At 34.3% G+C, this 15,882-nt stretch overlaps 1 protein-coding gene across 7 annotated transcripts in view; it reads right to left on the bottom strand.

Annotated features, from left to right (window-relative positions):
• Positions 1 to 5,335: 5,335 nt before the first annotated feature.
• Positions 5,336 to 15,882, bottom strand: part of LOC141397148 (uncharacterized) — a 79,994-nt gene continuing 69,447 nt past the window's right edge. For all 7 annotated transcript variants that reach the window (XM_073973090.1, XM_073973093.1, XM_073973095.1 and 4 more), the window contains one exon: positions 5,336 to 7,221. In XM_073973090.1, the coding sequence (XP_073829191.1) occupies positions 5,356 to 7,221 (1,866 nt within the window). In that variant the 3' untranslated portion in view covers positions 5,336 to 5,355. The remainder of the gene's footprint in view (positions 7,222 to 15,882) is intronic.

Here is a 15,882-nt window from a genome sequence, read left to right as displayed (position 1 = left end):
CTACTTTCATTTTGCTTTTGATATACCCATTATAGATGCGGAGATATTTGCTTTGAAATAAAACGTTGACTTTTTCCCTAAATAAGTTTTTTGCCCATTCCGACCATCACCAAAATCAATAGGCTTCTTCCCCTCCGGGACCCTAATCAACACCCAAAATTTGGTGACGATCCGATCAAAATTGCGACCTATAGCGTGATTACAAGATTTAGATGGACAGACGGACGGACTGACGGACGGAGCCAGATCGACTCAGTTCGTCGAGACATTCATTTTGGTATATATAAGTATGGGTCTACGACCATTATTTCGATGCGTTACAAACTTTTTGGCCAAAACCAACTTATAATACCCTCCCCACATAGTGGTGTAGGGTATAACTATTGTTGCATTTCTTAAGGAGGAAATAACAAAGACCATCGGAGTCAATTTTAGTGTCATTTTTTGATTCATTTATTGCTTCATAAACCTCATCTTTTAAAATAAACATAGATCCGGCATTTAAACTGGTTTGTGATAATCGAAAATAACCATTAAAAGATATGGGAGATTCAAAATTAGATTTGAAATATCCTGCAAAAAAAATCAGCAGTTTCATTGCCTGAATTAGAAGTCCTACCATTCAGAGAAACTGTGGTAGGAACATTAGAATGTTTCTTTTTAGAATTTATAAATGACTAAAACGCTTTGAATAAATTTTTCCCTACCATTAGGGGATTTTGATTTTATGGATCTTCTTTGAAATTTATTACGAAAATTTTTAATTTTCTTCAAATATTTGTACAAAGGCAGTTTATAGGATTTGTTTTTTCAAAATAGTCTATTTTATTAGTGGAAAAGATTTGGCATTGTTCGCCATACGAGTTGTTAATACGAGGAACATGTTCACTTAAAATATTTGATATCTCATGAATAAATAATGGGCCGATTCCGTACAGCGAGGCGAGTCGTGTCGCGTTGCCAGTTGCAATTTTTCCATTACGTATGGCAAAAGTCGCACGACGACGTCAAATTTTGTCGCCGTAATGTTCATTTTCCGGCGACAACAAATTAGCTGTCGCCGTTCATTTTTACTAACGAATAAAAATAAAATAAAAAAAAAATAAAAATAACTTGTTATCGACGATTATTTTCCATCGCTGTACGTAGTGCATTTTTTAAATTTTGTCACAGAGACGATAGACGACGCGACATGACTCGCCTCGCTGTACGGAATCGGCCCATAAGGCATAGCATTGCTGTGTTGAACGTTCTGCAAACAATGCTACTCAATTAACAGAAACCAATATGGAATTCAGCAAATCAAAATTACAAATATTAAAATTAATATTAATCAATGTGCAATTTTTTTTGTCATTTGCATTCTTTCTCGATTACAAAGGTTATACATTCCCCATTTTCCCACTGGGTTATTTCAAAGTTATAACTAAATCTTCTCTTTGGAACAATCTTCGTTTCTCCACCATAAGTTATAATTTCAGTACCATTAGTATCATTTTAAATGATTCAATAGAAAATATGCTTCTTTTTTGTATATTATTGATATTTAATGAGGAAGTACCTATTTACCATACATACGGTTTCAGAGTCACTTTGCGTATGCGACCATGTCGGGTAGCTTTGCACATTTTAGAGGCAGCCTAAATACGACCGTATTCTAAATACGACCGACCGTGGTAAAAATGTTGATCACAATTCTTATGAATACTACCGAAAAATGTAACTACTTTTAACAGTTTTTTGTATGTTGGCAAACCGAATATTTGAATTTATTTTGGTCGGATAATGACGGCAAGACGGCAACTCTAATCAACTTCACTTAAAAAATTCTGAAATATACAACTATTGTGTGTTTCTGTTTCTCTTAAGTTATTTTTCTTTTAATATTATCAGGACATTATTGTATAATATACATTTAAAATATATGTTATATGTTTGAAAAACATTACAAATATAATGAAAAAAATGTTAAACTGTATTTTTTAGTCTATTGCTGCTCACGCCTTTACGCTACCGTAAATGGAAGATTCTCATAAGTGTCGTTAGTCCAACAATACATAGAAGATTTTGTAATATTTGAATTTATTCATCATAATTTTCTTTTTTTTAGAATTACAACTTTGTTTCAAAGATGTAAAATTTCTAATTAAAACTCACGAAAAACGAAAATATAGACTTCTCTTAAATACAATTGTGAGCAGCCCTGTTTTAGTCCATTTAAGAGAAAATTTACTTCTCTAATATACAATGTGTTTCGTTTTCTATTTTGCCGGTTCTTGCAATTCGCTCTCTTAAAAACCAGTTCACCACACAAAAATTACAATCATATTTTGTATACTCTCTTTCTCTGCAAGTAGGCATAAACTAAACTACATACCTACAAACATACTTACTTATGTATTTAGCCGATACGTGTTATATATCAGATACACAAACAACAACTAAGAAAGAGCAAAATACAAAAAAACGGGTATGTCGTACACACAACAAAAATAAATGTTTGTGTTCGCCGACATAAAAACGAATCGTACACACACGGGTACTTATATAGGAGTTAATGAAAAATTAGTCAACGTTCCGTATCTTTCACACACAAAAAAACGACAAGTAGACACGCTCACTGCTGTTTGAAAACTGAAATTTGAGAATAGCTAACACGAAATAATTGTTTGCACGAGAAACAAAAACTCTTTGTGTGACTTGAATTGTGTTTTGTTGTACATCGTACACTATGTATACATACCTGCCCAGCAAACCAAATAAATAGCCAAATAATTTATGGAAAAACAAGTGATACAAAATTAAATTAAGCGTTCTTAAATCGAATTCCCCACTACAGTAACTTTATGATTTTACTCTACTATGGTTTCTGAGATACAACCCCTATTTGCGTTCAAAAGTCGATATTTTAACACGTTTAGATGGGGTCATAAAATCCGAACCCGATCTAAGAATACAAAAACAAAATATGGTTTTTGCCTATTGGTTTTTCAGAAAATTCTCGACAAAAGTTGTTTGCGCGTGATTACTCTCTTCTCGCCTGCGCCATCCATGTGGCGGATATCTGCATATTTCTCGCGTGGGAAAATGTGGTAAGATCAGTCAAATAGTAGTTTAGCCTTTCACAAATATCATCAGGGAAGGTACCCGACGCCAGCATCGTACATTCATTCGCACACGTTATGATCTCGATGACGTCTGGAGGCTGTGGAATACAGGAGAGAAAGTTCCGGAGATATCACCCCACCTTGGAAGATTCCTTCACTCTACGGAGCTTGGACTGCTTGTTCCTGAATTCCACGTGTGACCGGCGTCCACACATATAATTGATAATCCAACGTCTGAAACTTGGCCGAAGGGCAGTCTCTTCGATGTCCTCAAACAGCGTAGAGTCCTTGACAGTATCAAAGGCTTTTGATAAGGCAAGCGGATAGCTTTTTCTGACACTGGGGAGGACTAACCCTCCCCTCCTGCCCATTTTGCAGACTTCGGGAACAATGAGGGTGGCTAGCGACAGGTTGAGAACTTTACTGATATACCCCACTCCCGGCTCATCCAGCTGTTTTAGCATTAACATGGATATTTCATCAGGGCCCAACGCTTTGGATGACTTAGCGTTCCAAATGACATTCGCAACATCATCCATTGTAAATTGTGATGGTTCATCCTTGGCAGGAAGAGATCTAATGTGACATAATACTCTTCTGTTCACCCTGTCACTCCATAGGTACACGACAAACTGTCGATTGAAATAACTTGGGCACCACTTCGGGACAGTCAACGTGATGTCGCCAAACGTGACTTAGGTCCAATTTTCCTTCGTTCCAGGGTTCGAGAGTATCTTAACCGTTGTTCACAATTCACTTATACCGGCTCCAATGTTGAAACTTTTCCGATGATTTAACCACATGTTCCGTTTGTGCTCGTCGACCAACCTGTTAACTTTCAATGTCAATTCCCTGACTCTGGGGTCACTGGTATGCTTTGTGTCGCTTGGATGTTTGACCTCCTGGCTGCTTTTCTTGGCATGTTCCTGCTTACCTATACGTGTCCTTTCAATTTTGAAGTCCGAGATTAAGCAAGCCACGCCCTTTGTCTTTGAAAGACTGCCCAGTGAGAGATTGTCAAGTCCCACCACAAGGGGAGTGCCGTCATCTTTCTCTTCACTACCAAAGTCTCATTTTGCATGCAAAAGACCTCGAGCATGCGTTCTGTCTCGAGTTTGCAGCAGACGTATTCCACCGCTTTAATCAGGTGAGGGATCTCATCCTTTCCCACCAGCTTTAATTTACCACCTTCCCAAGGAGTTTCTATTCTGCTGACTACTTCCCTGAGAGCTGCAGAGTTTGCGTATGGGGCAAAGTGGTACATAAGCTTAATGCTGATGTGATCCAACAGCTTTTGACTAACTTTGAGTCCCCGGTCATTCCAGAAGATTCATGTCCGAGCTCAACTTGTCGACCTATGTCAAAGAATACTTTGGTGATAAACTCTTTTTTCATCTTACACGGTTTAGGCGTATTCATACACAGAAAAAAACAATTACTGCATTTCATGAATAGTGTTCATAAAGTCTTGCCAGGTTCAAATTTCTGCATATCATGAACGCTTTCATAATGCAAAATGCGATGGTGGGGGTTGTGTTGTGGTTTGTTAATAGATTGTCAATACGATGGTGAGACGACGAGACCATTCAAAAGAAAACGAGAACAAAGTTGAGAGATTTTCCAAACAAGAGAGGAAATATGAGAGCAAATAGTGGAATATAGGGAAAAATGGGAAAGTGATTTTGCATCTCATGAAAACCTTACATATTAAAAAAAATAGTGGCTTTCGGATGGACATAAGAAACTGCACATGTACCTTATGTGAAAAAACTACATCACGAACGAAAATATGTGAAAATTCTTGAAATATTTTTTCTGTGTATTCCTCAGGAAATCTTATCCTCTTCGACGCTTCAGAGAAAGGGGGGCAGTATTATTGATCCCCGCTAATTAGGAATTCAGTCTCGCCTGGTTCTTCTAAACTTCCGTAGTTGAACCCCTGACCACTTTTGTAAGTTTTTCTGATACTTAAGCTTACTTCTTGTAGATATCATCAGAGTCTCTATCTCTTTCTCTCTGTCTTTTATGTTTGCGTCAAGTTAAATCTCTCTTAAGCTTCCCTGGTAGGAAGGTGTTTACTTTTATACACAGTGTCGAGTTTTAGGTAAAGAAAAGATATTTGCTGAAAGAAAACAAATAACTATAATCTTGTTATTTTACTTACATTGTTCTTTCCTTATCCACAATATTATGTATGGATTTTATTACGGTGAACAGATTAAAACAACTTTTCACATAGTTCATATTTTTATTCAGATTTACAGATATTCACTTCATTACTTTCATTCAAAGTTTCAATTTTGACCTTTATTTCATCTCCTTCTACATCTTCTTCCTTGCGATGCATAACTTTTAAATGGCGCAGCATACGAGAACGATGTATGAATACCTTCGAACAGATTTTGCATGTTCGGTCTGCTTTTTTACCTTTCCTTTTTCTTCCACCACCACTCCGAGCATGACACATAAAATTAGTGGTTATGTGTCGTACTAAACTAGAACGATATGCGAATACTTTTTTGCAATACCGACAAATGTGTTCCTTTTCGGCACGATGTTTAGAGACATGTTCTTCGTATTTTGGCCTATCGTGAAATATACGATGACATATACGACATTCTAATTTCAATGGTCGTTTTTGTGTTTCAACCTTTTTAGGTCTACTACTACCACTACATCCAGCACCACCACAATCGACATAATATTTGTGATTTTTGAGAGAAGTTTTTCTGGTAAATGTTTTGTGACAGGTGTCACATTCATACTGGGGACGTTGGGGATTTTGATGCATTTGACAATGATCAACCAATTGGCTACGATATCGAAACCTACGCCCACAACATTTCACAAACATTTTCTCGAGAGGATGACTTGTGTCGAAGTGTTCAGCCAAAATGGAAAATGTGGTACACTCTATGTTACATAAAATGCAATTCAGTGTTGGTTTGAATTGACGTATAATCTCATCAAGTTCGCTAGAGGTCCTGTGTTTCTTTAGTTTCATATAAATATCCTCTATTAAAGATGGCGTGAAATCTGTCTCAGCAGAGATGGCATTTGATTCTGAAAAATCGGGAATTTGGGTGGCAAATGAAGGTTTTTCATCGAATAACTGAGGCTTTTTATCTTCATCTTCATTGTGGTTATCTTCCGATGTGTTTACTACTGACGCTACCACACTGGGACTAACATAGCAAATTGTATTAGCACCGTCGTTATCACCATCATTTGGGCCAACTATGTTTGGACTTAAGGATTTTGTAAAGATATCACTGCTTACATCGTCAACGGATGTTTCATTTAATTCCATTGTATTGGTTTCATTTGCAGTTCCCTTACCACATTCGGAATAAGTTATGTGATTTTGCCATCTAGATTTCAAGGCAAAACATTGTTTGCACCGCGGGCAATGAAATAGATCGCGGTTGAGGTGGGCATGGACATGTGAAGCTAGTCGACAACGAAATTCAAATTTACGTCCGCAACATTTGACATACAATTTTTTATCAGCATGGTTTACGGCAAAGTGTTCACTTAAATCGGAAAATGATGTAAAAGTTATTCTACATAAATAGCAATCCAGTGTGGGTATCCATTGTTGTATCAGGACATCCATTTCTCTAGCTGTCCTTTTCCTTTTCCCAAAATCATTTAATGAACTTAGTTCTGTCGTTGTTGGTAGGTTTTCCGCTTGTGGATCATTTGAAATTTGTGTCTTTTCTATGAAATGGTATGGTATCGAACTTTGAATCTCATATTTTGATTCTTCAATGATGTCGTCTTCCATTTCTTCGTCAGAAGTGTCTTTTAAAGTGCCCGCAATCGAAATTGTATCGGAATTTGCATACACACTTGGTGTGGGGTTAACATTGATAATATCCCATGACTTGTAGTCCAGATGGGAAGAATCAGCTGGTTTAACTGCCGTATCTATGTTTGGATCTGGTGGCAGCTTATTATGGCTTATAGTATGTTCCAGTTCAAGATTTTTCAGATACTTTTCTTTTGATAGTATAACATTTGTTTGAAAATCATTAAATGTGAAAATGTGATGCCAGCATTCTTCGCACAGGACAGCAAAAGGATCCGGTTCGCCATTTTCAATTTCTAGAAACTGTGTGGAAGAAAAATGGATATACGGAAAAAAGATATATTTCATATGGGTTCAGAGATGTAATAGAATGGTACGATTTCAATCGTTCGGTACATTTTACATGTCGAATTAATATTTGTAGCGAATAACTTATTAAAATAAAGTAAATAATGTGACATGATTAATAAAGTATTCGATTTTAGCAAAATTTTCTATTGACCAATTATTAAATGAAACTACTGACTGTTTTAAATCATTTAAAAATAAGTATAATTACATATTATAAAGTGGTAAGTGGATTTCAAATAGCAATTGTAAATGAGCTCTTAGGGTTAAAAGCAGATTTTTTAATTCAAAAGAAATAATCAAAGATGCAACACTCTCCTCTCGAAATACACTATTTGTTACAGTGTATGCAGTAATTATTTTGTTCTTCTGTAACTGTCGATAAGTAGTAGTACCTTTGCAAAAATTTCAAACTTGAAAGTATCAAAAGAAAAAATATTATAATAATTTATTAATAATATGCAGTACTCTTACAGATCACACCTAAGTGAAGTCGAGCTTCGTCCAAGCAAAAAAGATACTTGGTTGAATTCACGACCAACGATATGGAATTGGCAAGCGGCAAATTAACGAAACTGCATGGAAGGTACGAAAGCAAGAAGAAATAGGATGAGTTGTCTATTACACTTAACAGCCTTGGAGGGGCGTACACATCACCTGACTAATGGCACATAGCAAGTATATTACATATACATATATGTATATATGTTTGCAACATTTTAATCTGTATTTATTGGATGGATGTACATAAAATGTCGGACTAGCAGCAAATGCCGAGAAAGAAAGCGCCAACAGGCGCTTACCGGGAATAGGGAAATATGTACATGAGGAACCGATGACAGACGTAGATACGAGGGTTGTCGAAATAATAGGCAATGCTTATATGGAATGAGATGAGTCTGTGAAGGAAAATGTGCCGTTGGAAGAGGTAACAGCGTTATCATCTGTAAATAAGTCGCATACACTTTGAATATTGTATTTTTTACAAATAGCAACTACAAATTCTTCTTGAAAGCGGAGAAGATATAGTTAACGATGCCTCTCAGAAGCTGTCCAGTACTTTAAATGAGTTGGTTCAGTCATCAAAAAAGAAAGACCGCAGATTGAAAAGAATACACAAGGAAAATGATAAAGTCCAATCAATGTTTTTGGATATTGCCAATAAACATGCTAAATCGCTAAGAGTAAGCTATTGAAGCAATAATTTTCACTTATTTAAATTACTCTCCTCATAAAGGGTGTCCCAACTAGAGCGCAATTTTTAAATTTGGCGCCATTCGAAGTGGCATTGTTTGACATTGGAACAGTTGTTATTGTTTGCTAGTAGAATGTACGAGGTTAGTAAAAATGGAACGCTACACGCAAGTAATGTTTTTGATGGTTCAATCCAATACTAAAAATTCTTTTGCTGTTCGTTTTTTAATATTTTATTGGAATTGAATATTTGTTTTGAAATTCAAATTATAATTCTTTTATTGAGCAACTTATTTATTCAAAGGCAAATTCAATAGTGACAAAATAGAAAATATGTTCGAACAGGATATGAAAATTATGAATAACAGTAAATTCAAATATGTCGATGAAGGAAATTATGCAGAGTATTAATTAATATTATAATAATGAGAATAACAAAATCTGTAAATTGATCAATTATAGATATAAGTGGAAATAAATATGAAAAATGGCGAATGAAATAAAATTCATTATTTACATAACTAAAGAGTGGAGAGAAGGAATGATCTTGATTTATTATAATCAATTGTGATAATTTTAGGATTATGATAATTAGGACTTTGGTAATAATAAGACAATCATGACTTCTCCCCCATTAAACGATAGTATAGTATGTTACAATTATTTTGGATAAAATTGGGTTTTTACAAAAAATGTATATATTTGTATGTATGTATATATACAATATAAATATAGATTTTATGTAACATAATTTAAACATTGTTTATTGAAGTGTGTTAAATAAATTTGGCTTCACGTTTTATATTATTGTAATGTATATCGTAATATATGTACATCGTAAAGCACTAAACCTAAATTTAGGTTCTTTTTATGTCGAACAGACTTATAATTTTTTATGAATCTAATTTCTGGGGTTATGTTATAAATTTGCCTGTTTATTTTTTTTTCTTATAGTTCAGAATATTGTTATAGATTTCTTTTTTACTAGAATGCCTAAATTCAATTACAAAATTATAACATTCGATTGCCGTACTCATTTTGTCTTTTATGCTTATATGTTTAAACTTATTACCTGTTGTTATTTCTGTCATATTAGCTTCTTTTCGGTTTGCTTCGCATCCTTTCCCCTCATACCAATTGCGGATATTATTCGAATGTTCGACACAACTTTCGAAAACGATATCACATTCGAAGAATTGGCAATTGTTTTTCGGGTGTACACAAGCACGTTGTTCTTTTGTTCGTCAAAAGTTTAAAAACGATATCGTTTTCGAACATTTGGCGAATGTTTTTTCTTCACAAGAAAAATTGTTTCGAGAAACATTTTTTACTTTGAAAATTTTTTTGTTTCAAAAAAAAAATTTACGTTGTTTGTAAAAAATTCCCATTTGCTTTTTTCAAATAATTTCGATATAAATGCTACGTATAATATAGACAATAAGTGTTGATAAAGACAACATATGGGTAGGTTGCCAAACACAAGACAACAATGTTTATCAACAGTTAAATATCGCGTCGCAAACATAAAGAAATAAAAACGGAAAAGGTACATAACAGAAACATCAAGAAACTCCACAAAAAATGTTTTTCGCCACTATCGTAAAACTATCGTCAATCATTCGCTAATAATATTATTAACGATATTCGAAATCGAAGGATTTCCTGCCACAAACTGAGCGACGAGTGAATCGTTTTTAATTCATTCTCGTGTGTCGTTCTCGAACAAAATATCCGCAAAACTCTCGAGAAACATTCGAAAACGATATCGTTTTCGATAGCAATGGTATGGGGGGTTACTTCTTTAGTATCTTGGCAAGTAATCGATTTTATATCTAGATATTTAACAATGTCTACAACTTGTTTTTCAGCTGTGCAGTTTTCTACAATATTTCATTTGTTTTTATCGGTTTCTTTATATATTAAAACATTTTTCTTAATAATGTTTTCTATATAGGTGTCTTCGCTTTCTGGGAATTTAGAAATCTCGTCAAATGTTTCACTCCAGTTGCCTTCTCGGGAAGAAAGTTCAGTTTCTTCATCTTCAGATGGAGACATATCGTCCGTAAGTGCAGATCCTTTGTCGTCCTTCTCGGACGCAGAGAAGCAGTTTCAAGAAGTTTTGCTGCTTTATTTTCAGAAAAAGCAACATTGTCAAAAACATCGGTTTCTTTATCTTCAGATGTAGAAATACTGTTAGTAAATTCTGTTATTTGGCCAAGACTTTCTACGGGATATTTTCAGGCTCTGAACTTTGGGTGGCTCTTAATTTTCTCCTGTGGGTAATATATGCATCATATAATTTACCTCTTGCACCACGACCTTTACAAGCACGTCTTTAATACGTTTCTTTGTTTTCGAATGGGAATACTTGTTCTATATCTTCCGTCAAACATATAAAATCCTTTCTAATAAGTTGAATTTTAAGGTCGTGTCCCACGATATTCACAATTATAGCTTTTGCTATTTTTGTTCTGTCACTATTTTGTAGTGATTTACCATTTAAATATGAAATCACTTAAGGAATTTCATTTATATTAATTAACGGTTGCCATGGAAAGGAAGATGTTGGTACCTCGTTAAAATTAGTAACATTATAAGCTAATTTAATATCCAATATAATATATGTTGAATTATATTGCCGTAAATAATCCGTCAATATGTGTTCTTATCAAAAACTTCAATATCAGTCGACTGTGGTATATTGTAGGTCTTCTTGACATCTTGTACAAACAAATTGTAATCGTTGATTCCATCAAATTGTACTTCCTTCACCGGAACCTTGTTTTTAATGTTTTTCATCCACTCATGTTTTATTATTTTTTTTTTTCTTTTGCAAATAGGCAGTCTGTACTCACGGTATTTTGCAGTTGTATCCTAGGTTATCTCTCTCGGCTGAATTACTAGAATCCTCCAAACAATCCTCAACAACAAATTGATTAATTAGTTTTTTGGTATATTGATTGTCCCTCCAAAATTGGAGACTGATTGATTAATTTCTTGTTACATGAATTTTCCCTCCAAAATTTTTAAAATTGTATGTTTCTTTTGTGTATGACTTTTCCCTCCAAAATTGATATAGAAAACTGAAAATATAATGATTTGTAATAAAGCTTAGGCTTTTTGAATTAATGATACGTTCCATTCTTCAGCTTCTTGAATTAAAGGTTCATCAGATTGGTTTGTTCGTTTTCCCTCCAAAAATTTTTAATTGAAAATTTATTTATTTGATCGCTCTAAAGCTTAAGCTTCTTGAATGCGAATTCATTGAAAGCTTCAGCTTCTTGAAATAAAGGATCCTATATCGACTGCGCCAGTAATGTTTTTGATGGTTTAATCCAATAATAAAAATCCTTTTGTCGTTCGTTATTAAATATTTTATTGGAATTGAATATTTGTTTTGAAATTCAAATTATAATTCTTCTATTGAGCAACTTATTGATTCAAAGGCAAATTCAAAAGTGACAAAATAGAAAATATGTTTGAACAGGAAATGAAAATTATGAATAACAGTAAATTCAAATATGTCGATGAAGGAAATTATACAGAGTATTAATTAATATTATAATAATGAGAATAACAAAATCAGTAAATTGATCAATTATAGATATAAGTTGAAATAAATGGTACTATGAAAATGGCGAATGAAATAAAATTCATTATTTACATAACTAAAGAATGGAGAGAAGGAATGATCTTGATTTATTATAATCAATTATGATAATTTTAGGATTATGATAATTAGGACTTTGGTAATGATAAGACTATCATTACTCGCATGAACAACGCATTATTGGAGAGACAACATGAAAATGCTGATTTTGCCGATAAAATAATTTTCAGTGACGAGGCCCATTTCCATCTTGATTGCTTCGTCAATAGGCAGAATTGTCGCATTTGGAGTGAGGAAAATCCTCGAGTGATTCACGAGAAGCAAGCATCCTCGACGTGTCACTGTGTGGTGTGGTTTTTGGGCTGGAGGAATCATTGGACCTTTTTCTATGAAAATGAATCAGGGCAAGCGCAAACAGTTAATGGTGTTCGGTAACGTGAAATGATAACCAGTTTTTTCTTTCATTGAAAATTTCATTAAAAGATGGCGTGTCTGCCAGCAAAGCCGCGGCGGCAATCTGCACGATATCATGTTCTATACATAACCTCCTTCTGTCTGCTTTACGATATAATAAAGTTTCACGATTTTGTTTAAATATCTGTGTTTTATGTTTGTTTTGTTTATTGTTGAAGATTCAATCTCATTTGATTGCTTGAGTTGGAGTATTCCCCCAATGGCTCAACTTCATTTATTACCCTCTATTACAGAGAGTAATGTTTTTCAAAACGAACTGACAGTGAAATTTTACTGATCGCTACCAATATTATGACTTCATCCCGCCGAAGGGAATTATCAATTGGCTTCTCAGTTTTTGAAATGATGCCTTTTTAGCGAAAAACCGAACTCTTTAAGTGTCTAGTATTCCCATATGAATGAGAATCACACTCACTTTTCGGCTTTTCCAAAGAAACAACAAAATCAAAATATTATGCAACAAGTAATGTTTTTCAAAACGAACGAACTGATTGGTAGCGATCAGTAAAATTTTGCAACACTGTCAGTTCGTTTTGAAAAACATTACTCTCTGTAATAGAGGGTAATAAATGAAGTTGAGCCATTGGGGGAATACTCCAACTAAAGCTATCTGTGTTTTATTTAAAATTTAAGAATTGCGTTCTAGTTGCGACTCCCTTTGGCCGAGTGTAATAGAGCTAATATAGAAATCATTAAAATGATGACAGAAACACTTATAAGTATGTGGAAAGGTCCAAAAGCTCTTAACAACATCTTAATTTACAACTAAATAAAATGTAGAGCAGCCTTGCTCACAGAGAACAAAATACCACTTAAGTTTACTCAAAACAATTTCCTTGATTAAATAATTAACAAATTACAACAAAAATTACAAAACTATTTACTTATTACTGTTCCAACAAAAAACGAAAGAGAATTGAAGGTAAAAAATTCCCCGTTCTTAGCAGGGCTGATGTGGAGCTAAAAACTATTCCGGCGAGCGGCTCAGAGAACTGTATCAGATGATGGAAAAGCTAGAATCAAAAGAGGAGCTGACATTGACCGTCACCTCGAGCTCAACATACAGTTACTCCCAATTTATTTATATATAATATAATAATAATTGTTCCACAAACATCCCATGCGGGACAAGGGAGACTTCTCTCATATCAATGAGTGCACCCCGATTCATATTAGCTCAATGACATGGGTCCTACACTTGTAGAGAAATTTTCATGGCTGGAATACTCATAACATGTCGCCAACATTTCCTGTGATAGATTTTTTTTTATAAAGATTGTGAAATATTTCTCTAAATTTTTAACATAGGATCAAAACAATGATGGATATTTTTAAAAATGAATGTAAGAGACTAATAGAAAAAAATCATGAAAATTGCATTAATAGCAAAAAAATATCATGAAAATTGCATTAATAGCAAAAAAATATAACGGATCACCTGTAACTCTCAAATAATCATACTCACAGCTTAAATGATGTATTGTAAAAACAGATAGATGAGAGAAAAAATAGTTGACTTCATTACACATTTTTGACAATAAATGAATTCTAAAGTTTTCGTCATGGGTAAACCTCATGACCTAGTACCTCAGATGAAAAACGTCAAGATGTCATTCGACATCATTCACTTGGAAAAAGTCAAAAGAAGATAGCTGAAATTGTTGGGTTGAGTACATCTACAGTCCAACATATCGTAGAAAGATTCGTAAAGGAAAATAGAATTGAAGACAAGGGGAGAAACGCCCGAAATAAAATTTTGAATGAATCATAAGGCAAATCAAAGCTAAGCCTGATCTTAGTGCCCCAAAGTTGGCAATTGAAGCCTAGAAATACTTTGGAAATTCATGTAGTCCCGAAACAATAAGTCGAGTTTTCAAAGCGAAAATTATAACAGCAGAACTGCACGCAACAATCCCTACGTAAATGCAAAAATAGAAATCGTCGAATTGAGTTTTCCCACGACGAACGCAAATTTAATGTTTTTAAGTCAGATGGTAAGTCTCTGGTATGTAGAAAACCCAATACCACCCTTAATCCCGTTAATTTGCGCAGCACTGTCAAGCACGGTGGTGGCAGTGTAATGGTATGGGGCTGTATGTCATCTACAGGAGTCGGAAATTTGGTATTTATCGATGTATAATTTTCTACAAAGCGCAGAAAAACTTGGCATAAGGCAGTCATTTCGATTTTACCAAGGCAATGATCCAAAGCATACAGCCGAAATTTTGAAGACTTGACATATTATACAGATACCAGCACAAAGTCCAGATCTCAATGTCATAGAGACTTTGTGGTCTCTACTTGAAAAAACATAAGAACTCACAATATTTCTAATGAATCAGACCATAAACACACGTTGCTTGAGGAATGGGAGAAAATTAGCCCAGATTATACCAGGAAGTTGGTGGAATCAATGAATTCTCGCTTAAAGGCCGTACTAGAAACTACTACAACCTCAAAACAATCTATTAGATAAGTTTATTGAAGAATTTGCATAGAGTGCATCATTTAAGCTGTGAGCTGGAAAACAACACTTTTTCATTTAATTTTATTATCGCGCGATGATTTGTATTGGTTATTTCTTTTTTTGGAATATGTTTCTATAAGACTTAAGTAATGAATAAATGTTTTTGTTTTGTTTCCATTACCTAAAACACTCGAAATAAACTGCTTTTTATTTCAATTTGACTTCTACATCAAATAAGCTGGGAGTAACTGTAAGTAGGTGCTGGCCAGGCCGTTTATCTGTCTATGTCTATACATCGACTTCAAGAAAGCCTACGACACCATCAGACGAACAGCCATGTGGAAAGTATTGATAAAAAGGGAGTACGCCAGAAAATAATAGCGATGTAAGATGATGTAAAACTCTCAGTTCTTCACAACGGGAACAAAGGCCAACTGTTTCGCAACTACGCGGGAGTAGAGCAAGGATGACCTCTGTCACCACTACAGTCCACAGTGGAATTATCTAATACGAATGTATGACTCAAACAAAAGGAGTCCTTTGCCTTGTTTATCAATCATCTACTTTTTGGGACACTAAAAAGTCTTTCATCGGGATTTCGAGCTTTACATAGTGCTTCATTATAAGGGAATTTCGGACTTCCCTCAAGCTGATTGGGCAAAGGGATTATCAACCAACCCTCTAAAGGATAACCTGAATCTCCTAAATAATGAAAGCATTTATTTTGTAACTATGTCATATTAAAATGTATTACAACGCGTAACAGTTAACCCACTTAGCGCCGATAATTTTTTTTGCGAAAAAAAACTTAAAATTTTTTATGAAAATTAAAATTGTTAAGCATTTTTTTAATAAATAATAATAAAAAATT

This window comes from Musca autumnalis, unplaced genomic scaffold, assembly GCF_047663935.1.
Source record: "Musca autumnalis isolate F117 unplaced genomic scaffold, ASM4766393v1 scaffold_3, whole genome shotgun sequence".
NCBI lineage: Eukaryota > Metazoa > Arthropoda > Insecta > Diptera > Muscidae > Musca > Musca autumnalis.
The sequence above is the reverse complement of the archived record's forward strand: the minus strand, read 5'-3'. Positions and strand labels throughout refer to the sequence as shown.